The sequence below is a fragment of the Diabrotica undecimpunctata genome, chromosome 7 (genome assembly GCF_040954645.1).
Source record: "Diabrotica undecimpunctata isolate CICGRU chromosome 7, icDiaUnde3, whole genome shotgun sequence".
In the NCBI taxonomy this organism is placed as follows: Eukaryota; Metazoa; Arthropoda; class Insecta; order Coleoptera; family Chrysomelidae; genus Diabrotica; species Diabrotica undecimpunctata.
Genome location: NC_092809.1, coordinates 154,642,228 through 154,660,143, shown reverse-complemented (window position 1 = coordinate 154,660,143; position 17,916 = coordinate 154,642,228). Strand labels below are relative to the sequence as shown.

At 34.5% G+C, this 17,916-nt stretch overlaps 1 protein-coding gene across 1 annotated transcript; it reads left to right on the top strand.

Moving 5' to 3' along the window:
- The first annotated feature begins 261 nt into the window (after positions 1–261).
- On the top strand, positions 262–7,515 carry LOC140446052 (uncharacterized). The gene is made up of 2 exons (XM_072538566.1): positions 262–361; positions 6,424–7,515. The coding sequence occupies exons 1-2, from the start codon at positions 347–349 to the stop codon at positions 7,456–7,458; spliced, it is 1,050 nt and encodes a 349-aa protein (XP_072394667.1). The 5' UTR covers positions 262–346; the 3' UTR covers positions 7,459–7,515.
- Positions 7,516–17,916: the final 10,401 nt, after the last annotated feature.

The window sequence follows — 17,916 nt, the reverse complement described above, 5'->3', positions numbered from 1 at the left end:
TCTCATATCTATATATCTCTAATATCTATCTCTATCTATCTCTAATAAAATCCTAATATCATTAAACCCATACACCACGACCTGTTTTTTTTGTCGGTTTGGGCGAGATTATGTAAAATCGTATAAAAATTCGTTTTGATCCGGAATCGATCTAAAATTAAACCAAATCAAGCAATTAATTACGCATACTGGAATACTAATCTAATATCGGATCCCTATTAAATTATGAACAAGTTAAAATAATTTATGTTGACAAATCACGAAGAAAATTATATAAAAAGGAATATTCTGAAGATGATAGTATCATTCCCATCAGTGTCTCCGTGTGAAGATATAATACGAGAACATGAAGACGATCTTGGTAAATTTCTTTATAAATTTTATTTTTTTTTTTTTGTATTAAACGTTACGTTTTCAATTTAAATATTCTACTCGATTTTATGGCATATTTGAACTTCTTTTAAATTTAATTTCATTTACAAAATACCTGAAATTGTATTATAATAATTACACCATTGGAGTCTATTTTCATTTTTTTTTTTTTAGTGTTTTATTGTTCAACAAACAATTTAAACACTATAAATGGCATTTTTATATCTACGTTGTCCCAGTAACCATCTTTTAGGTTACAAAATAATAGTCTTAGAAGAGTAAGAGATTTATTATGATTTAATTCTCATAATTTATTTCATTAATATAACTTTCAAGGTATTTGGCGAAATACGGATTAATTATTGTTTTTTTCTAGATCCATATAAATTTATTCCAATTCCTACTACTATTATGATTAGTCAGTAATACTAAGTTCGTTTAAATTCTTATATCATTTACCTTCATATTACACATTTATAAGATACATGCAAATATTTCTGAAAAGTTGGGTTTATTTTCTTTTTTTTTGGTACGATGATTTCTTTTATTTTTCTTTATTTACGTTATTCTTTTATCAACAAGTGGCTATTTTTAACTGTTATTTCTGATAATAGAGGTTTGATCACAAGGATCAACTCTCTTAAATAAGCTGATTCTCTAGAACTTTTTGTTATGTTAATCCTTCTTCACTATTCAAATAGTCCTTCAAATTAGATGGATTTTTTTTAATATTGAGGAATAGATAATAATATATTAGCAGTACGAGCCGAGCAGGCTCATGGCTTGGTTTACACTCCTCCTCTATTCCTATTTGTTCTTCGCTTTTTCTTTCCACTTGCTTGCATTGAGATACATCAGGTCGTCATTAACTTCATGACTCCATCTATTTTTGGCAATCTAACTTGGGTCATTCTTTGGATATGTTCTAACCATCCAAGTCTTTATGCTCTTGCTACTGTAATTATATTAGACTCCTTATATAATTCTTCTTACTCTTAATTTGTTCTTCTGCGCTTATTGTTTATCAATTTTTAGCCAAATATCTTTTCTTTTTTTCTGATGCATACGTAACCATTGGTCTTATTACAGTTTAATACGTTCTTAAGTTAGCTGTATTCTAATGAGTGCAAACATGCGACGACTTCTTGACAATAGTCTTTTGTATATTTCCTCCTGGATACTTGGTTTACTAGAAAATATAGTCCATAAATATTCAAATCGTTCTACCTGTTCAAATTTATATATTTTTTATTCATCCGTTGATATCGTTTAATATTGTCCCAATTCAAATTCCTTGTACGTCTATTCCATGTACTTAGTTTCTGTTTCGTTTATATAGAGTCCCTTTTGTGGAGTTATTTGTGATAGTTGTTCCACTACACCTCATTTAATTTTTTTACTACTTCTCCTTCTTTCTTTTTTTTCTCTCCTTCCTTTTACCCTATCAAGGTGCCTGATATGGGCTAGCTATTTTAAATTCCATTTACCCATCTCTTCCATTCTTTTCTATTTTCTGTCATTATTTTCAATTCCTCGATTGATTTTTGTTTAACTTTTCCCGCCTCTACTACTTGCTGTATCCATTTTCTTCGTTGTCTGCCTCTTTTTCTATTTACGATGTTCTTTGCTTCATGGACTTTTTTTGTAATTCTGTTAGTTTGCGTCCTCATCAGATGCCCATACCAGTGTATTTGTCTCTTTGCTATTTTATTCGTTATTGGTTCTTGGTTGGCCATTCTCCTAAGTCTCGTTGATTTATCCTATTTCATCTTTCCAACGATCCTTCTTAGATGTCTCATCTCCATTGTATTTATCCTGCTCATATGTTTTTCCAGAATGCCAGTTTTCACTTGCATAGAAAAAAATCGGTATCACTATTCTGTTATAAATTTTTATCCTTGTCTCTCGTGTAAGTTCTCTTTTTCCCAGTATTGGGGCTAACGCATAGTATAACTTGTTTGATTTCTTTGCTCTATTTGTTATTTTCCAGTCTATTTTTACGTCGTTAGTAATTATAGTTTCCAAGTATTCATAAGTTGTAACTATTTCCAATTCTGAGTTTTTACATTTTACCTTTGTTTCGTTATCTTCATTATCTTCTTTGCCGCTGATTATCATTATCCTACTTTTTTCCTTATTATTTTCTATTTTTAGTTCTTCTATTTGTTCTACCTATATATCCATAAGTTTTTGCATTTTATTCTCGGAATCTGCTATTAATACTATGTCGTCCGCTTATATTAAGGACTCTATTGTTACCGGTTATAATCTGTGGTATTATATTATTTATAGCCACTTAACCACATATGCATCCCAAATGTGGACCTTAAAGAAAGCGGATAAAAATAAACTAGGCGCTTTTGAAATGTGGGTATACCGCCGCATGTTATGAATATCCTGGATTGATCATAACGTATCATGCACTAACGTATCGTATTAGAATAACTTAAAGTAAAGAATATATTGCTTAAACAGGTATTTGCAATATTTTGGACACATTGCTAGAACAGGTACGATGGAAAAACTGATAGTCGAGGGTAGAGTTGAAGGAGAGAGAGCTAGGGGAAGATCTCCAAGCCGTTGGGTAGATCAAGCAAAAATATTAATTAACCAAGGATTACATGAAGCCGAACAACTAGCCCAGGACAGGGAAGGATAGAGGGAAATCTTGAAAAAACTGTAAAGGCCTGATGGTGTCACCACATCCCAAAAGGGATAAGGACTGAGGAGGATCATATTATTTTCTGTAGTTGATTGGTTCTTTGTCTTTCTATCGTGCCAAATTCCGCTACTAGGTCTATGAATGCTAATACTAGTTTTCCCCCGTGTCTATTCCCCTTTCTATTAGGTTCCTAATGATATATATGTTGTCATTTGTCTGTCTTTCTAGTCTTAATGCCGCTTTTTTTGTTGACAAAATAGTTTGAGAGTCTATTAAGAACGGTCGCATTTTTAAATATGTATTTTTTTATCTGCAATAAAATAATCTATTTAGGTGATCTCAGATGCATCTAACCGTGTTCCAATTTTTGCGTTAAAGTCACCACCTGAGAGTGTAGTTAACATTGTTCTCTGTTCTTCTCTCTAGTTAACATAGGTCTGAACATATCTTTTTAGAATTGTCCTACTACTTCGTCACGATGGGTTGATGTTAGTGCGTAGACTTTTATGAATCGTAGACTTGTATGAACTTAACGGTACATCTTTTGTTTAACTGTATAGTAAAACTGTAATTTTTTTTTCGCGTGCATAGTTAGAAAGAACGATACGCCACTAGTTTTTTTAAATAGTTATGATGGGTCTTTGTACCCGAGGACCTGTAAGCCCTTGCCCTACCGTTAAAAACTTAAATTTTTTCTCATCTACTATAATGGTTTCCAATTTACTATAATTTTACGGCCCTGACACAATAATCCCACTCTCCAGCGTTGCTAACACTGCGGTGCGTTTGTAAATCCGTCGATTCCCCTGGGCTAGTGTGGATCGAGACTAGCTACTGATACAGGGTTAAGGACGCAATTGGTGCCGGAACACTCCGCAAGGATGTCTACGGCAAAAATACCATACGATAGAATCATTATTATTTATTGGTTTTTACATTTAATCTTTTAGTTTAAAACGTTTATGTAAATATTTTTAATTATAGCAAAATATTCCCTTTGAGTTTCTTGGCAAAATATTTAACTAAAATAGTTTTTTTCTACAGTAGTTCTTCTTCTTCTTCTTCTTATGTAGTTTTGGACTACATAAGAAGATCAAAGAAATATCGAATATACACAAAAGCCACCACAGAACAAGAATACGCAACGACAGAAACGAATACATAGAGTCAGAAGAGGAGATAGCAATGGCGTGGAAAGAATACGCAGAAAGACTTTTTAATGAGGAAAGACCAACACAACCAACGCGCAAACTTCCTTCCGAAAACTTATCAGGGCCATCAATAATGCGAAGTGAAATAGAATATGCAGTTAGAACCACAAAGATGCATAAAGCAACAGGTCCAGATGAAATTAATATAGAAGCAATAAAACTACTAGACGAGGAGAATATCGAAATCTTGGTAAAGCTGTTCAATAGAATTTATGATACTGGTTACATTCCGCGAGAATGGCTGCAGTCATCCTTTGTGATGATCCCAAAAACAGCTAATGCCACAAAATGCAATGAACACCGCTTAATCAGTTTAATGAGTCACTTGCTGAAACTCTTCCTTAGGATATTACACTCAAGAATGTACAAGATACTAGAAGAACTTAGCGGGTCAACACAATTCGGTTTTAAGGGAGGACTATGAACAAGAGAGGCAATTTTATGTTTGAACACCTTAATACAAAACTGTTTAGATCAACGAAAAGATGTCTACCTCACCTTCATCGACTACGAGAAGGCATTTGACAATGTTAAACATGATATCATGATGGAACTACTACATAGGGCCAACATGGACCAGAAGGAGATCAGAATTATTCAGAATCTATACTGGAACCAAATGGCAAAGGTGAGGATTGATCAAGACCAATATACGGATGAATTTGAAATCCGGAAAGGTGTCCGCCAAGGCTGCATACTCTCTCCGATGCTTTTTAATTTATATGTTGAAAATATATTTGCGGAAGCATTAGAAGACACGGAATTAGGCATTAAGGTGAACGGCATACCAATTAGCAACCTACGCTATGCGGACGACACAGTGATTATAACTGATAATTTGGAAGATCAGCAGTTATTACTTGATAGGGTGAATAGCGTAGGTAAAAAATATGGCCTCAAAATCAACATTTTGAAAACGAAATATATGGTCATTAGCAGAAACCCTCCAGAAAACCCGATAATATGCATAGGTGACGATCGCATAAAACGCGTGAAAACTTTTAAATACCTTGGCACCACAATCAATGACCAATCGGATCCACAACAAGAGATAAAAACCCGAATACAAATGGCAAGACAAGCTTTGGTGAAATTCAGACCGCTCCTATGTAATCAAAACCTAAATTTCGAAATACGCTACAGAATGGTCAAGTGCTACATATGGTCCATCTTGCTTTATGGCATGGAAACGTGGACTTTGAAAAAAACATCTATCAACAAACTTGAAGCATTTGAAATGTGGTCATTGAGAAGAATGATGCGCATACCTTGAGTGGATAGAGTTCGAAACGATGACGTCCATAAGAGAGCCGGCGTGAAAAGAGAACTCTTTGAATTAATTAAAAAACGCAAGATTGGTTACCTTGGGCACATATTGAGAGGAGCAAAATATGAAATACCACAGTTAATCCTACAAGGGAAGATCGAAGGTAGGAGAGGAGCCGGCCGCAAATAATTATCCTGGTTAAGGAATATTAAAGAATGGACAGGAATACACAATGCAGGCGAGCTGTGTCACGCCGCCAAGAACAGAATTCTATTAATGAGATAGTCGCCTACGCACTTTGGTGTATGGCATGTTAAGAAGAAGAAGAAGTTTTTTTCTAAAAATAAGATTGGAGTAATTTTAAATGACAGCGAAATAAATAAAACAGCTTTGTTTTGTTTCTCTATTTTAATGTTTTGCTATCATCATAGCTTTGAATTTTGAATACAGCTGCACAAACTAGTTGATTGCAGTTGCTCAAATCGCTCTCTTTTTATAAACTTAACTAAACTTCTTTGCTCACAATCTCTCCTTGAATTGTATTTTCCAACAGTTTATATTTATTTCTTCTCATAACATGTTCAAAGTATCGTAGTTTTAGATTTTTGATGGTAACTAGTAAAGGCCTTATTTATTGTTTATAAGTACTTTTATATTTGATATTATATCCACCTGGGATATTTTTTTAAAAGTTTTTATTTTATTGCAACAATATATTCATTGTCCAAGTATATCATGCAGAAAAAAGAATATAGGTAACATTTTAATACTCATTCTTTTAGTTATAGTTTCGGTTGTTGTAGTAGTTATAAGTTAGGTGAATACTACTTTAGTAGTACTAACTCCTGTTGTCATAAAATAATTAAACGTCTATTAAATATGCATAAGTTCTTATAATTATTTTTTTTTAGGTTTTGTCTTGTGTGGTATTGGCAGTTATTGCTGTCGAACCATCAAAGAAGACTGCAGAAAAAGAGAAACGTCAAATTGGTGATAACTTGTTCTATTACAACGCTTTGCCACACGCCTACAACAAAGCTTCACTTGTTGACCATTCTGCTCTCCTTGATACCTCAGCTCAATACTACAACACTCCTCTAGTCAAGTCAGAAGCAACTCAATATACCGTCCAAAATGGAATTGATCAATTTCCAGTTGCTCAGTACTACAGCACTCCTCTAGTGAAACCACAAGTAATTCAACATACCGTCCACAATGTCATCAATAAAGTTCCAGTTGCTATTCCACAACCCGTTGCAGTACCAATTACAAAAACCGTCAAAGTAGCCCAACCCTACCCAGTCCACGTCGAAAAACCTCTACCTGTTCAAGTTAGAGTAAATGTACCATATCCAGTAGATAAACCTTATCCAGTTCATGTACCCCATCAAGTCCCTTACCAAGTTAGGGTAAAAGTACCATATGCAGTAGAAAAACCCTACCCTGTAACAATCACCAAGACTGTACCTGTAGCCGTTGAAAAACCTGTTTATGTGAAGGTTCCCGAAATTGTTAAAGTACCAGTTGAACAGCCTTATCCAGTTCCCGTCCAACGTAAAGTAGCTGTTACTGTACCTGAACCAGTAGTAGTTAAAGTACCCGAACTCATTAACGTACGCCATAATATCTACAAACAACCTGTTATTCAACAACAAGAAATTGAACAAATTACCTTGCCAGTATATAATCAACAAGTTTACGGTCAAGAATACAGAGTATCTGGTCTTCAACCCTCAGAATTTATCTCAGCTGACTCCCTTCCAAGTCTGCAAACTCTTCCATATTCCTTTGCTCAAAATCAAAACAACATGTACCAGATGAACCACATGAACCAAATGAACTACATGAATCATATGAACCACATGAACTTTGCCTCCAACTATGGAACTTATGGTATGCATAACATAGTTTCCCGTGACGCTAAGAAGGAGAACCAAAAACATTAGTGTTGATATTCAACATAATATGTATTTAGCTTTTTTTAATAAATAGTTTCAAAATCAGGGCTTTTTTAATTCATATTTTTTTATTTAATACAAACTAAAGGTTTATCACTTGCTATTTTTATAAAATTGGTAGTTCATAATTACACAAATTTGAAGAGTAAGAAACACTAACGCTGTTTCATGCTCGTTTATCCTGACACTTAGTGGTCTTGCGGTTTCTCCCAGATAGAAATTGTTGCATTCACAGGGTATTTTATAGATGCATTTCCTTGATCTCTCTAGTGTGGTTGTAGGTTTGGTTTTGGACAGAATAGATCTGAGTGTATGGGCTGTTTTAAATGTTTTAAATGTTGTGAGTTATTCTGGATTACTTGTGGTATTTTGTTGTTTGCTTTATTCTATCTGGTGGAATTTCTTGTTGATAAATGACAATAAGTAGTCATTTTTTGTTAAAACCTTTGAACAAATTCCCCTTCGTTGGCTCAGTGAAGATGTTCGTTCAGTTGTAATGGAAACACCAAATAATAGTAGCAGAGTTTATTGTTGAGACGTACACTATGGGTGTTGACCCGGGATTACTTTGAGTAGAGACTGATGAAGTTGATCGTTGAAGACTATCAAGTTTGTTGAGTGAATATTGATTTAATGCTTCTCTAGGCAAGAGATCTTAGTTTTATATAAGTTTTAATTGGGTCAATATTTTCGCGGACCTCGCGTGATATGTGTATCTAATTTATGTAAATTGTTTAACTTTGTCAGCACTTTTGACTGATGTCCAAATTATATTATTGATAATTGACCAAATGTGTATGTAACCTAATTAACTACGTGTGTGTATTTAATAACAAATAAATTCATTCGGTCTACTGGGTGATAAAATTATACTGTCCAATTTCGGATATGAATTCTGAAGATTTGATATTGGACAACCTTTGTTAGCACTATTTTTTCTTCCTGAAATGCCTTTTCATTAGAGCAGGTGTTTTGAGCTCTATCATATATACCCTCGGTTTATCAGTACTTGCTTACTCTAGATAGTCCGGGCGATTCTGTCACATTTATAATCCCTATTTTGGTGCTGGTCAATCAGACACAGAAATGCTGGTCTATTATACTCTAGTGATTTCTCAGTAATTTGCTTTATAGCGAATATTGCATCTGTACACGATCTTTCACTACGAAAACCCTGTTCATCTGCCAAACTTATCCTCTGATTTATTAGCACTTGTAAAATTTTAGTTGTAAGTTCTAGCGTAGTATTTAACAAGTTTATACCTCTGTAGTTTCCTGGCTGTTTTTTTTTCTCTATTTTTGAATAGTATAATTAGTTCGTTCGTTCTCCATTCTTCCAGTATTTTATTGTGTTTTATATTGTTTAGTCATTGCTGCTCCACAATATTTCAGTAACTCGTTTGGTATCCCGTCTTTACCTGCTGCTTTTCTGTTCTTCTCTGTTCTTCTCTGCCTCTGTATAGAGCTTTTTTAGGTAGTCAATCCACGTATCCTTTTTCATGTGTTTTGGTTCTATTAATTCCTTTACCTTTGTTCTTTGACCTCTTATGAGGCGCCTTTTCTCTGGTCTACAGCCAGGTTAGCACCCTACTGATAGACTTTAAAACCTTACTTTACTTTACCTTACTATACCTCCGTTCTTTGACCTCTTATGAAGCGCCATATTTCCTTTTTCCTGGTCTACAGCCAGGTTAGCACTGTACTAAAGGACTTTAAAACCATACAGCTCATAGAAACAGGATTATGCCTCGGATCAACAAGATCGATCGACCAAATTACACAGATACAAAAGACCTATGCATGAGTTGACAAGAATGGCTAGAGGCAGAGATCTTTGAAGACGGACAATACACGACATCTTGATGACCACTACACTCTCCCCGGGGGGTCAGGACAGAATAGAGAAAGAGAGAGATCACAAAGAACAATATTGGCGATGCAGAGCTTAGCAGAAGAATTATTCTAGCCAATACGGTATACTTTGCTATGAACCAGATATTTAAATCATGAGATAGACATCAAAGAACTAAAGTACGAATCTTCTTCTTCTTCGAGTGCCATCTCCGCGGCGGAGGTCGGCAATCATCATAGCTATTCTGACTTTTGAGACGGCTGCTCTGAAAAGTTCATTTGATGTACATCCATACCACTCTCTCAGGTTGCGCAGCCATGACATTCTACGCCTCCCTATGCTTCTCTTTCCTTGGATCTTTCCCTGCATTATCAGTTGGAGCAAGGTGTATTTCTCTCCACGTGTAATATGTCCGAGATATTCTAATTTTCTTGTTTTTATTGAATTTAAAATTTCCATTTCTTTGTTCATCCTTCCCAGAACCTCTTTGTTTGTGACGTGTTCTGTCCATGATATTTTCAAAATTCTTCTGTACACCCACAGCTCAAATGATTCCAGTTTTTTCATTGATGTCGCATTCAAGGTCCAAGATTCCATTCCATAAAATAAAGTCGAAAAAACATAGCACCTCGCCAACCTAACTCTTAGTTCCAGTTTTAAATCCCTGGTACATAGAACTCTTCTCATTTTGTTGAAATTTGCTCTAGCCTTTTCTATTCTTATTTTTATCTCCTGATTGTAATCATTTGTGGAGTTAATCATTGTTCCCAGGTATGCATATTTGTCCACTTGTTCGACGTTGGTTTCGTTTATTAGAAGATTCTCGTTATTTCTTTGAGTTTTCGATATTCTCATAAATTTCGTCTTCTTGACATTCATTGTTAGATCATACTCTGCTATTCTGGTCACCAGTCTCTGAAGATCTTCAATGTTTTCGGCTAAGATCACAGTGTCGTCCGCATATCTAATGTTGTTAATGGGAACTCCATTTACCTTTATTCCAGCTGTTTCACCCTCAAGAGCTTTTTTCAGGACCTCTTCGGAGTAGGCATTGAAAAGAATTGGCGACAATACGCATCCCTGTCTTACTCCACATCTAATCTCAATTTCTTCTGACAGCTGTTCGTTAACACGTACTTTTGCTCGCTGTTTATAGTATAAATTTGATATGATCCTGAGGTCGTTGTAGTCAATCTTCTTTGATTTCAGGACATTCATTAAATGTTTATGTCGTACTTTATCGAATGCTTTATTATAGTCAATAAAACATGCGTATATATCTTGATTGACGTCCAGGCATCTTTGTTTTAGTACATTAAGTGAAAAAAGAGCTTCACGTGTTCCTAGGTCTTTGCGAAAACCAAATTGTGTATTATTATCGTCTATGTCCAGTTTGTGATATATTCGGTAATGGATGACTTTAAGTAGTAACTTTAGCGTATGAGACATTAAGCTAATGGTGCGGTAATCGCTGTACGAATCTACAAGACCATAATCCGGCCAATAGTGAGCTATGGATGTGAAACTTAAGTGTTGACTCAAAAATCTGTAAACCGCATGGATATATTTGAAAGAAAGGTACTGAGACGAATACTAGGCCCTATAAATTTGAACAACAGGCTGCAAATTGGGCTACAATTATGAAATATATATTATATATAAAGAACCACCTTTACCTCAGTATGTCCGCCTACAGCGTCTTCAATGGGCAGGCCATGAATATAGGATGGAAAAAAACAGACTTCCAAAAAAACTGTTGAATGCAAGAATGCAGGGAAATAGACCTAGTGGAAGACCAAGAAAGCAATGGGAGGATGAGGACGTAAGAAATCTCCATGACAGTCGATCGTGAAGTAGAACGGCTACAGACCTAATGAAAGGATATGTTTGCTGAGGCAGGCTAGGCGTCGAATTAAACTGTATATCCATATAATTAATTGTATTGATTGTCAATACCTTTCAGATACCGTTCAGATACTTTAATTCCTCTATTCCTGCAAACCTGTAGAAGTTCCGAACATGAAGCGACTGGTTATTCTTCATCGATGATTATAATGAAAGAAAAATCGGAAAAAGTCTACGAATTTAAAAACTCGAACATCGAAAAACACTTCTGTTGTTAAGTGTTATTTAATTAAAATTAAATATCCAAATGAATTAAAATGTTCTGAAGTTTTGGCACAGTGGAATATTACTTTAACCTCACAGTGTAATATCGTACGACCTATAAAGTTTTATTTCGTATTGTACTGACAAATCATTAATCATTTGTTGTTAAAGCCGATATGCTACCAAAGGGCGGCGATGACCTTAACCATTAAGAGGCTTCGGACGATTTTACCCTTGAGGCTTTGGTCCTTTATGCAAAACATGTGAATTGAAAGTGTATTTATGCTTATTGAGGAGAAATTCTAAAGCTCTAAATCAATAAATTATTTTAGTTTTTAAAATTTTATACAGAGTGACTCAATGGAAAATGGAAGAGATGGTTATAATTCACATATTCATTATAGCTTTGATTGCTTATAACCAAGATATACAGTGATTTTCCATTTTATTTTGTTACCTACCCCGAGTGTATAGATATTTTCTTCATATTTACTACATATATATTGTTTGTCTAGTATGTTACCCTTCTTCTTCTTCTCGTGCCACTCCTAGCGGAGATTGGAAATCATCATGGCCACTGCGACTTTGTTAGCAGCGCGCCTAAAAAGTTCAATCGAACTACACCCGAACCATTCACGTAGATTACGAAGCCACGATATTTTTCTTCTTCCCACACTTCTTTTGCCCTTAATTTTGCCCTGCATGATATTTCTTAAAAGTTCGTACTTTTCACCTCTCACAATATGCCCCAAGTATTCCATCTTTCTAGTTTTTATCTCATTTAGAATTTCGCATCTGTTACCCAATAGAGTATAAATAATACAAAATCCAGGTACAAACAAAAAAGAAGTTATTCATTCAGTGGCGGATCCAAGGGGGGGTTCACGGGGGGTCATGACCACCCCCAAAACAAAATTAAATATCAATCAAATAATCCTAAAAAAAATAATTTAAAATCGATCAACCCTATAAGCAGAAAGTCAAGAGTTGAAATGATTCAAACTCATTTATTCTACGGGTAAGTGTACAATTATACGGAAGCTTTTTAAATTGCTCTTTAAAAAAATCAACAATTCTAAATACAGTAATACATCGACTAAGACTTCCACGAATTCAGAGTTACGCCATTTTCAAATTTTGTCAATTCGTCATTTGAGTGCCAGAGGCTCGTATAGTTTCTCGTCAAACCTGTCGTCAAAACCAATCTGCTAACTCTTGCGAAGAATATTTCCGAAGATCTATTTATTTACCCCTTTTAGACAATATCTTAACTGATTTAGAAGAACGACTTTCACCGAAAATTATGAATCTATTTAATCTTCAAGTTGTTTTACCTAAAACTGTAAACACACCAGAAGATAAAGTATCATTAAAAAAATTGTTGACACCAGGATATTATTGAACCAACTACTTACTGAATATTCCACAGTAGAACAAGAGTTTTCACTGTGGATTCAAAAGTGGAAAAGAGTCGCGCAAAATAATGGAAAACTTCCTGATTGTATTTTAGAAGTATTAGAAAACTGCGATATTCATATGTATCCAAATATCAGAATATTTCTGCAAATATTAATTACACTGCCAGTCAGTGCAGCACCAACAGAGCGTTCTACGCTTAAGGGTCTAAAGACTTGGCTTAGAAATAGAACTTCTGCGGAAAGGTTAACTGGTTTAGCACTCAACGTGCATCCTGAAATTGTTGTAGATGTTGATGCAATCATAGAGCGATTTTCTAAATCGGATAGGCGAAAATAATACATTTTTATCAAATTATATAATATTTACTTATCTTATTCTTTTAGTATTTTTAATCACTGAACTTTTATTTACCACTCGCTGATGGCTGTTGCTGACAATTCGTGAGAAAAATTTCAATACCGATTAAAAAAATATTTCACTCAATTATAGCCTAATATGCCTAATTATAGAAATAACTATTCCTTAATTATATTATGTTTTTTGTTGAATACTACTACTACTACTTGTCGGTTTATAACGTTCTCCGCCGTTTTCCGAGTTCCAATCGCCACTTAGTCCGGTTATTCCATAGGTCTTCTTCTATGGCCCTCTCTCTCAGTTCTTGATTTATTATCTACTTTGCCAACTTTTTCTCGGTCTACCTCGTTTTCTCTTTCCTTCTGGTTGCCATTTTAATATTTCTTTTGGTATTCGTTGTTCATCCATTCTTTGTATGTGTCCGAACCAGATAAGTTGTTTTGTTGTTAGGTCATCTGTGATTGTTCGTTTGATTCCCATTATTTCTCTAATGCGTTCGTTGGTAATCCTTTCTCTTCTAGATTTTTCTGCAGCTCTTCTCCAAAAATCCATTTCCGTCGCTTTCAGTTGAATTTCATTTTTTGTTGAATAAATTAATTTAAATAAAATGCTGTTTACACTTATTCTTAAGGTTCCTTCTTCATTACGGAAGGGTGTCTATAACTCCAACAAATTGCTCTCTATCTTGAGCTGTTCTCGAAGTTTCGAATGTGTGTCCATGCCTGTCCAGTCTCTTACATTCTTCAGCCAGGAGCATTTTTTTCTTCCTGGACCTCTTTTTCCTTCTACTTTCCCTTCCATTATGAGTCGTAGTAAGTTATATTTTTCTTCTCTGTAAATATGTCCTAGATAAGTCGTTTTTCTGTTATTTACAATATTTAGGAGTTCTCTATCAGTCCTCATTCTTCTCAGCACCTCGTTATTGGTCACGTGCTCTGTCCACGAAATCTTCAGCATTCTTCGAAAAACACATTTTAAAGGCTTCTATACGCCTCATACTTGTAATTCCGAGAGTCCATGTTTCCACTCCGTATAGCAATAAGGAATAAATGAATGTTTTTACAAATTGATATCGAATATCCAACGATAAGATAGAGTTTATTAGGAATGTTAAATACATCCATTAATGTTTACACTTACATTGAGTTATTGCATTTAAATTACTTAACTTTGGTTTATAATTATTTATCCTTGGTTTGTTCTTAATTGTGGCTATAGCTATAGGATAAGTGGCTTCAAATTAATTGTCTTTAAAATACCTTGTTTAAATGATTTTCTCCTGAAATACAGTCCTTGATTTTTCAGTATTTATATTTTAATAACTTTCCTTTGGTTTAATGGTCTTGTACTCTTGATTTTACTGTCATAGAGTATGTAGGTTTAAATAATTTTTTTTTGTTTAAGTTTAAGACCCCTTAATGTTGTACCGTTCTTTGCACCCGTAAGGTATTTGGGTTTTAATAACTTCATATTGGTTTAATATATCGCCTAAAATAATTATTGAGAAAATGGTTCCCTTAGATGAGGCACAAATCATATCAATCGTAAAAGTGCAAAAATCTAATTCCTATATCAAAATCACCCTTAAGACCCATGACCCCCCCCCTGACAATAATTTCTGGATCCGCCACTGTATTCATTTCAAGCCAAACCCGGAATATCAAAATTTTTAAAAAAATTGCATATTTAAAAAAATTTGAAATAACTAAGTTACATTAAGGGTCTTTCCTATTTACACATATAATTTTGTTGGAATTAAGTCTGAATATTTTAGCAATAAGGATGTATAAAATAATAAAAAATAATTTTGTGTTTCTGAAATGATTAGCCGTTTTACATTCTCTTAATTTTTGGGTTACAATCTTAATGTCAAACCAAAAGACAGGTCTGTATTTGACGCATTTCCATGATTATAAAAAAAATGACAATCGCTCTGTAGATATACTGCACCTCCGCTAAAAAAGAGTTATACCTATAATGTAAATATGCCAGAAATAATTTGGTAGGTATCCTGTAGAATTATTATAGTATGTCCTATATAAATATATTTTAACCACTCCAATCTATTTCCTTTAGTAGATTTCCATCATAAAGCATAAATTAGCGTTAGGGTTTTTGAATTAAATTTTACTCCTATCAAAATATCAAAGGTTATTAATTTCCATAAATATGCGAGTAAATTAATTGCTGAGATTGAAGTTTTTGAATATTCACATTTTCCGGTATCATTATCCTAGTAATTAAAGTTGGAATAGTTATTTCTAACCAAAATAGGTTCTAATATAAACATATAAAACTTGGTTTTAAAGCGTGAACAATATTACAACGAAAATATTTGTAATACTTAATATAAGAATCTTTTTTTATTTCTTTAACCCTGCCATGCTAAATTTTTTATTTTACATACATTGGAAAAAATCATAGGTATAACTATTTTATAAAGAAGTCTGAAAAAAATAATTAATGGCATTTTTAGTAATGTATCAAATTTAATACAAAGCGCATTTGGGTAAAATTATATACAGGAAATAAAATACTTATGATATAAGTACCTTAAAAGGCATAGCCTTACTGAACAGCGTACAGTGGGATAAAAACATCTCTAAGGAAAATAAAAGAAGAATATACAACACCATAATAAAAAGTATCACAACATATGGATGCGAAGTGTGGCCCCTAAAAGACAGAACAGGAAAATGCTTAGAGCAACAGAAATGGACTTCTGGCGCCGCTCGGCGGGAATCTCCAGACGCGACAGAATAACAAACGAGAGGATCCGAGAAATCATGGTGGTTATACATAATATTGTTGATGACATCAAAACGATACAACTCAGATGGTACGGACACGTAAGGAGAATAGAAGACCAAGACACATTCTTCAATGGCAACCAAGAGGTAGGCGGAGACCAGGAAGGCCTAGAAGAAGTTGGAGAGAAGGAGTTGATAAAGAAATCAGAGAAAGAGAACTGGAAGACGATCTATGGAACGATAGAATGAGATGGAGATTGGAAATCGGAAGACGTCGAAGAACGTTGTAAACCGACATTATATATAATATACAGGGTGTTTGGTAGGTCGATGGAAATTTTTTAAGGGATAATAGGGGAGGTCATTTGCTAAATTTGTCAATATTCGAAAATAAGGCTGTTCGTCTATTTTATTTTTAAAAATAATTATCTAAGATGTTGAATCTTAATGCATTGTTAAAATAACCTTCATTAATGAAACGGGTAAGAAAGGTAAAACACAACAACGATATATCATGCTTTTTGCAACATTTATTATGCCTTATTAAGTATGTACAAGTAAAACAAAATATATGGAGTGCACAAAATCGAATGAACATGAGAATCTGAAGGTAGACAACCATACCTACAAATATGCCTCCACTTTTCCCTACCTAGGCTCAATAATAAATGACAACAACAACATCAGTCAAGAAATACAAGCACGGATTCTTAGCGGTAATAAGTGCTTTTATGCATACAAAGACTTAATGAAAAGTAAGTTACTGAATCGTGAGTCTAAGCTGAGAATTTACAAAACAGTAATTAGACCAGTGGTCACATATGGATGTGAAACGTGGACCCTCTCAACCACTGATGAAAATCAACTGAGAATATTTGAGCGCAAAATACTAAGGAAGATATTTGGACCAACCCAATGCAGCGATAGTTCGTGGAGAATTAAAATGAACCACGAGCTGGATGAACTAATGCAGAGCGCAGATATTGTCAGATTTGTAAAATCACAAAGACTAAACTGGCTTGGTCACCTAGAAAGAATGCCAGATAATCGAGCTGTAAAAGTAGTTCAGAGATGGAAGCCCCAAGGAAACAGAACAAGAGGAAGGCCCCGTAAAAGATGGATAGACGACGTAGAGAGGGATCTTAAAACCATGAACATCAGGCAGTGGCGAAGGAAAGTATCCGACAGGGCAGAATGGAAGAACATTGTTAAGCAGGCCAAGACTCACAAAGGGTTGTAGCGCCATTAGAAGAAGAAGAAGATTAAGTATGTACATAAACTTCAAAAAACAGTCATTGTTGTTCAAAATGAGAACCACCATTCCTAATGCACGCTCTTGCCCTGCATCGTATTCCTGATGTGGTTACTTTTAATCTCAGTTCTGCCCTTATAATGTCAGCTGCTTCGATAATCCTTTCCATTAAATGAGCTCTAGTTCGGATTGGAATTTGATAAACAAGTTCTTTGAATCTGCTTCAGATGTGGTAGTCACACGGTGTTAAATCGGGCGATCTAGCAGGCCACAAAATCAGTCCAGTTCGTCCTATTCACCTATTGGGATAGTGATTGTTGAACCAAGCCTTAACAGCACGTGCACAATGTGCAGGGCATCCATCATATTGGTACACCATTCTTCGTCTGAGGTAATAATGAGGGGTAAATCTTCTAATAGTGGTGGTAATTAATTCTCAGAAAGTCTAAGTACACTTGGCTATTTAACCTACCTGGCAAGAATGGTGTACCAACATTATGGATGTTGGTACACATTATTTTCTTGACCCTATTTTCGAATATTGACAAATTTAACTTTATTTCGGAAACCTTAACAGTTTGAGCGATACATTATTAGCAAAAAATTTTGCAAATGGCGTCCCCTATTATCCCTTAAAAAATTTTCATCGACCTACCAAACACCCTGTATATAAGTAGCATTATAATATACTTTATTATATTTTTATG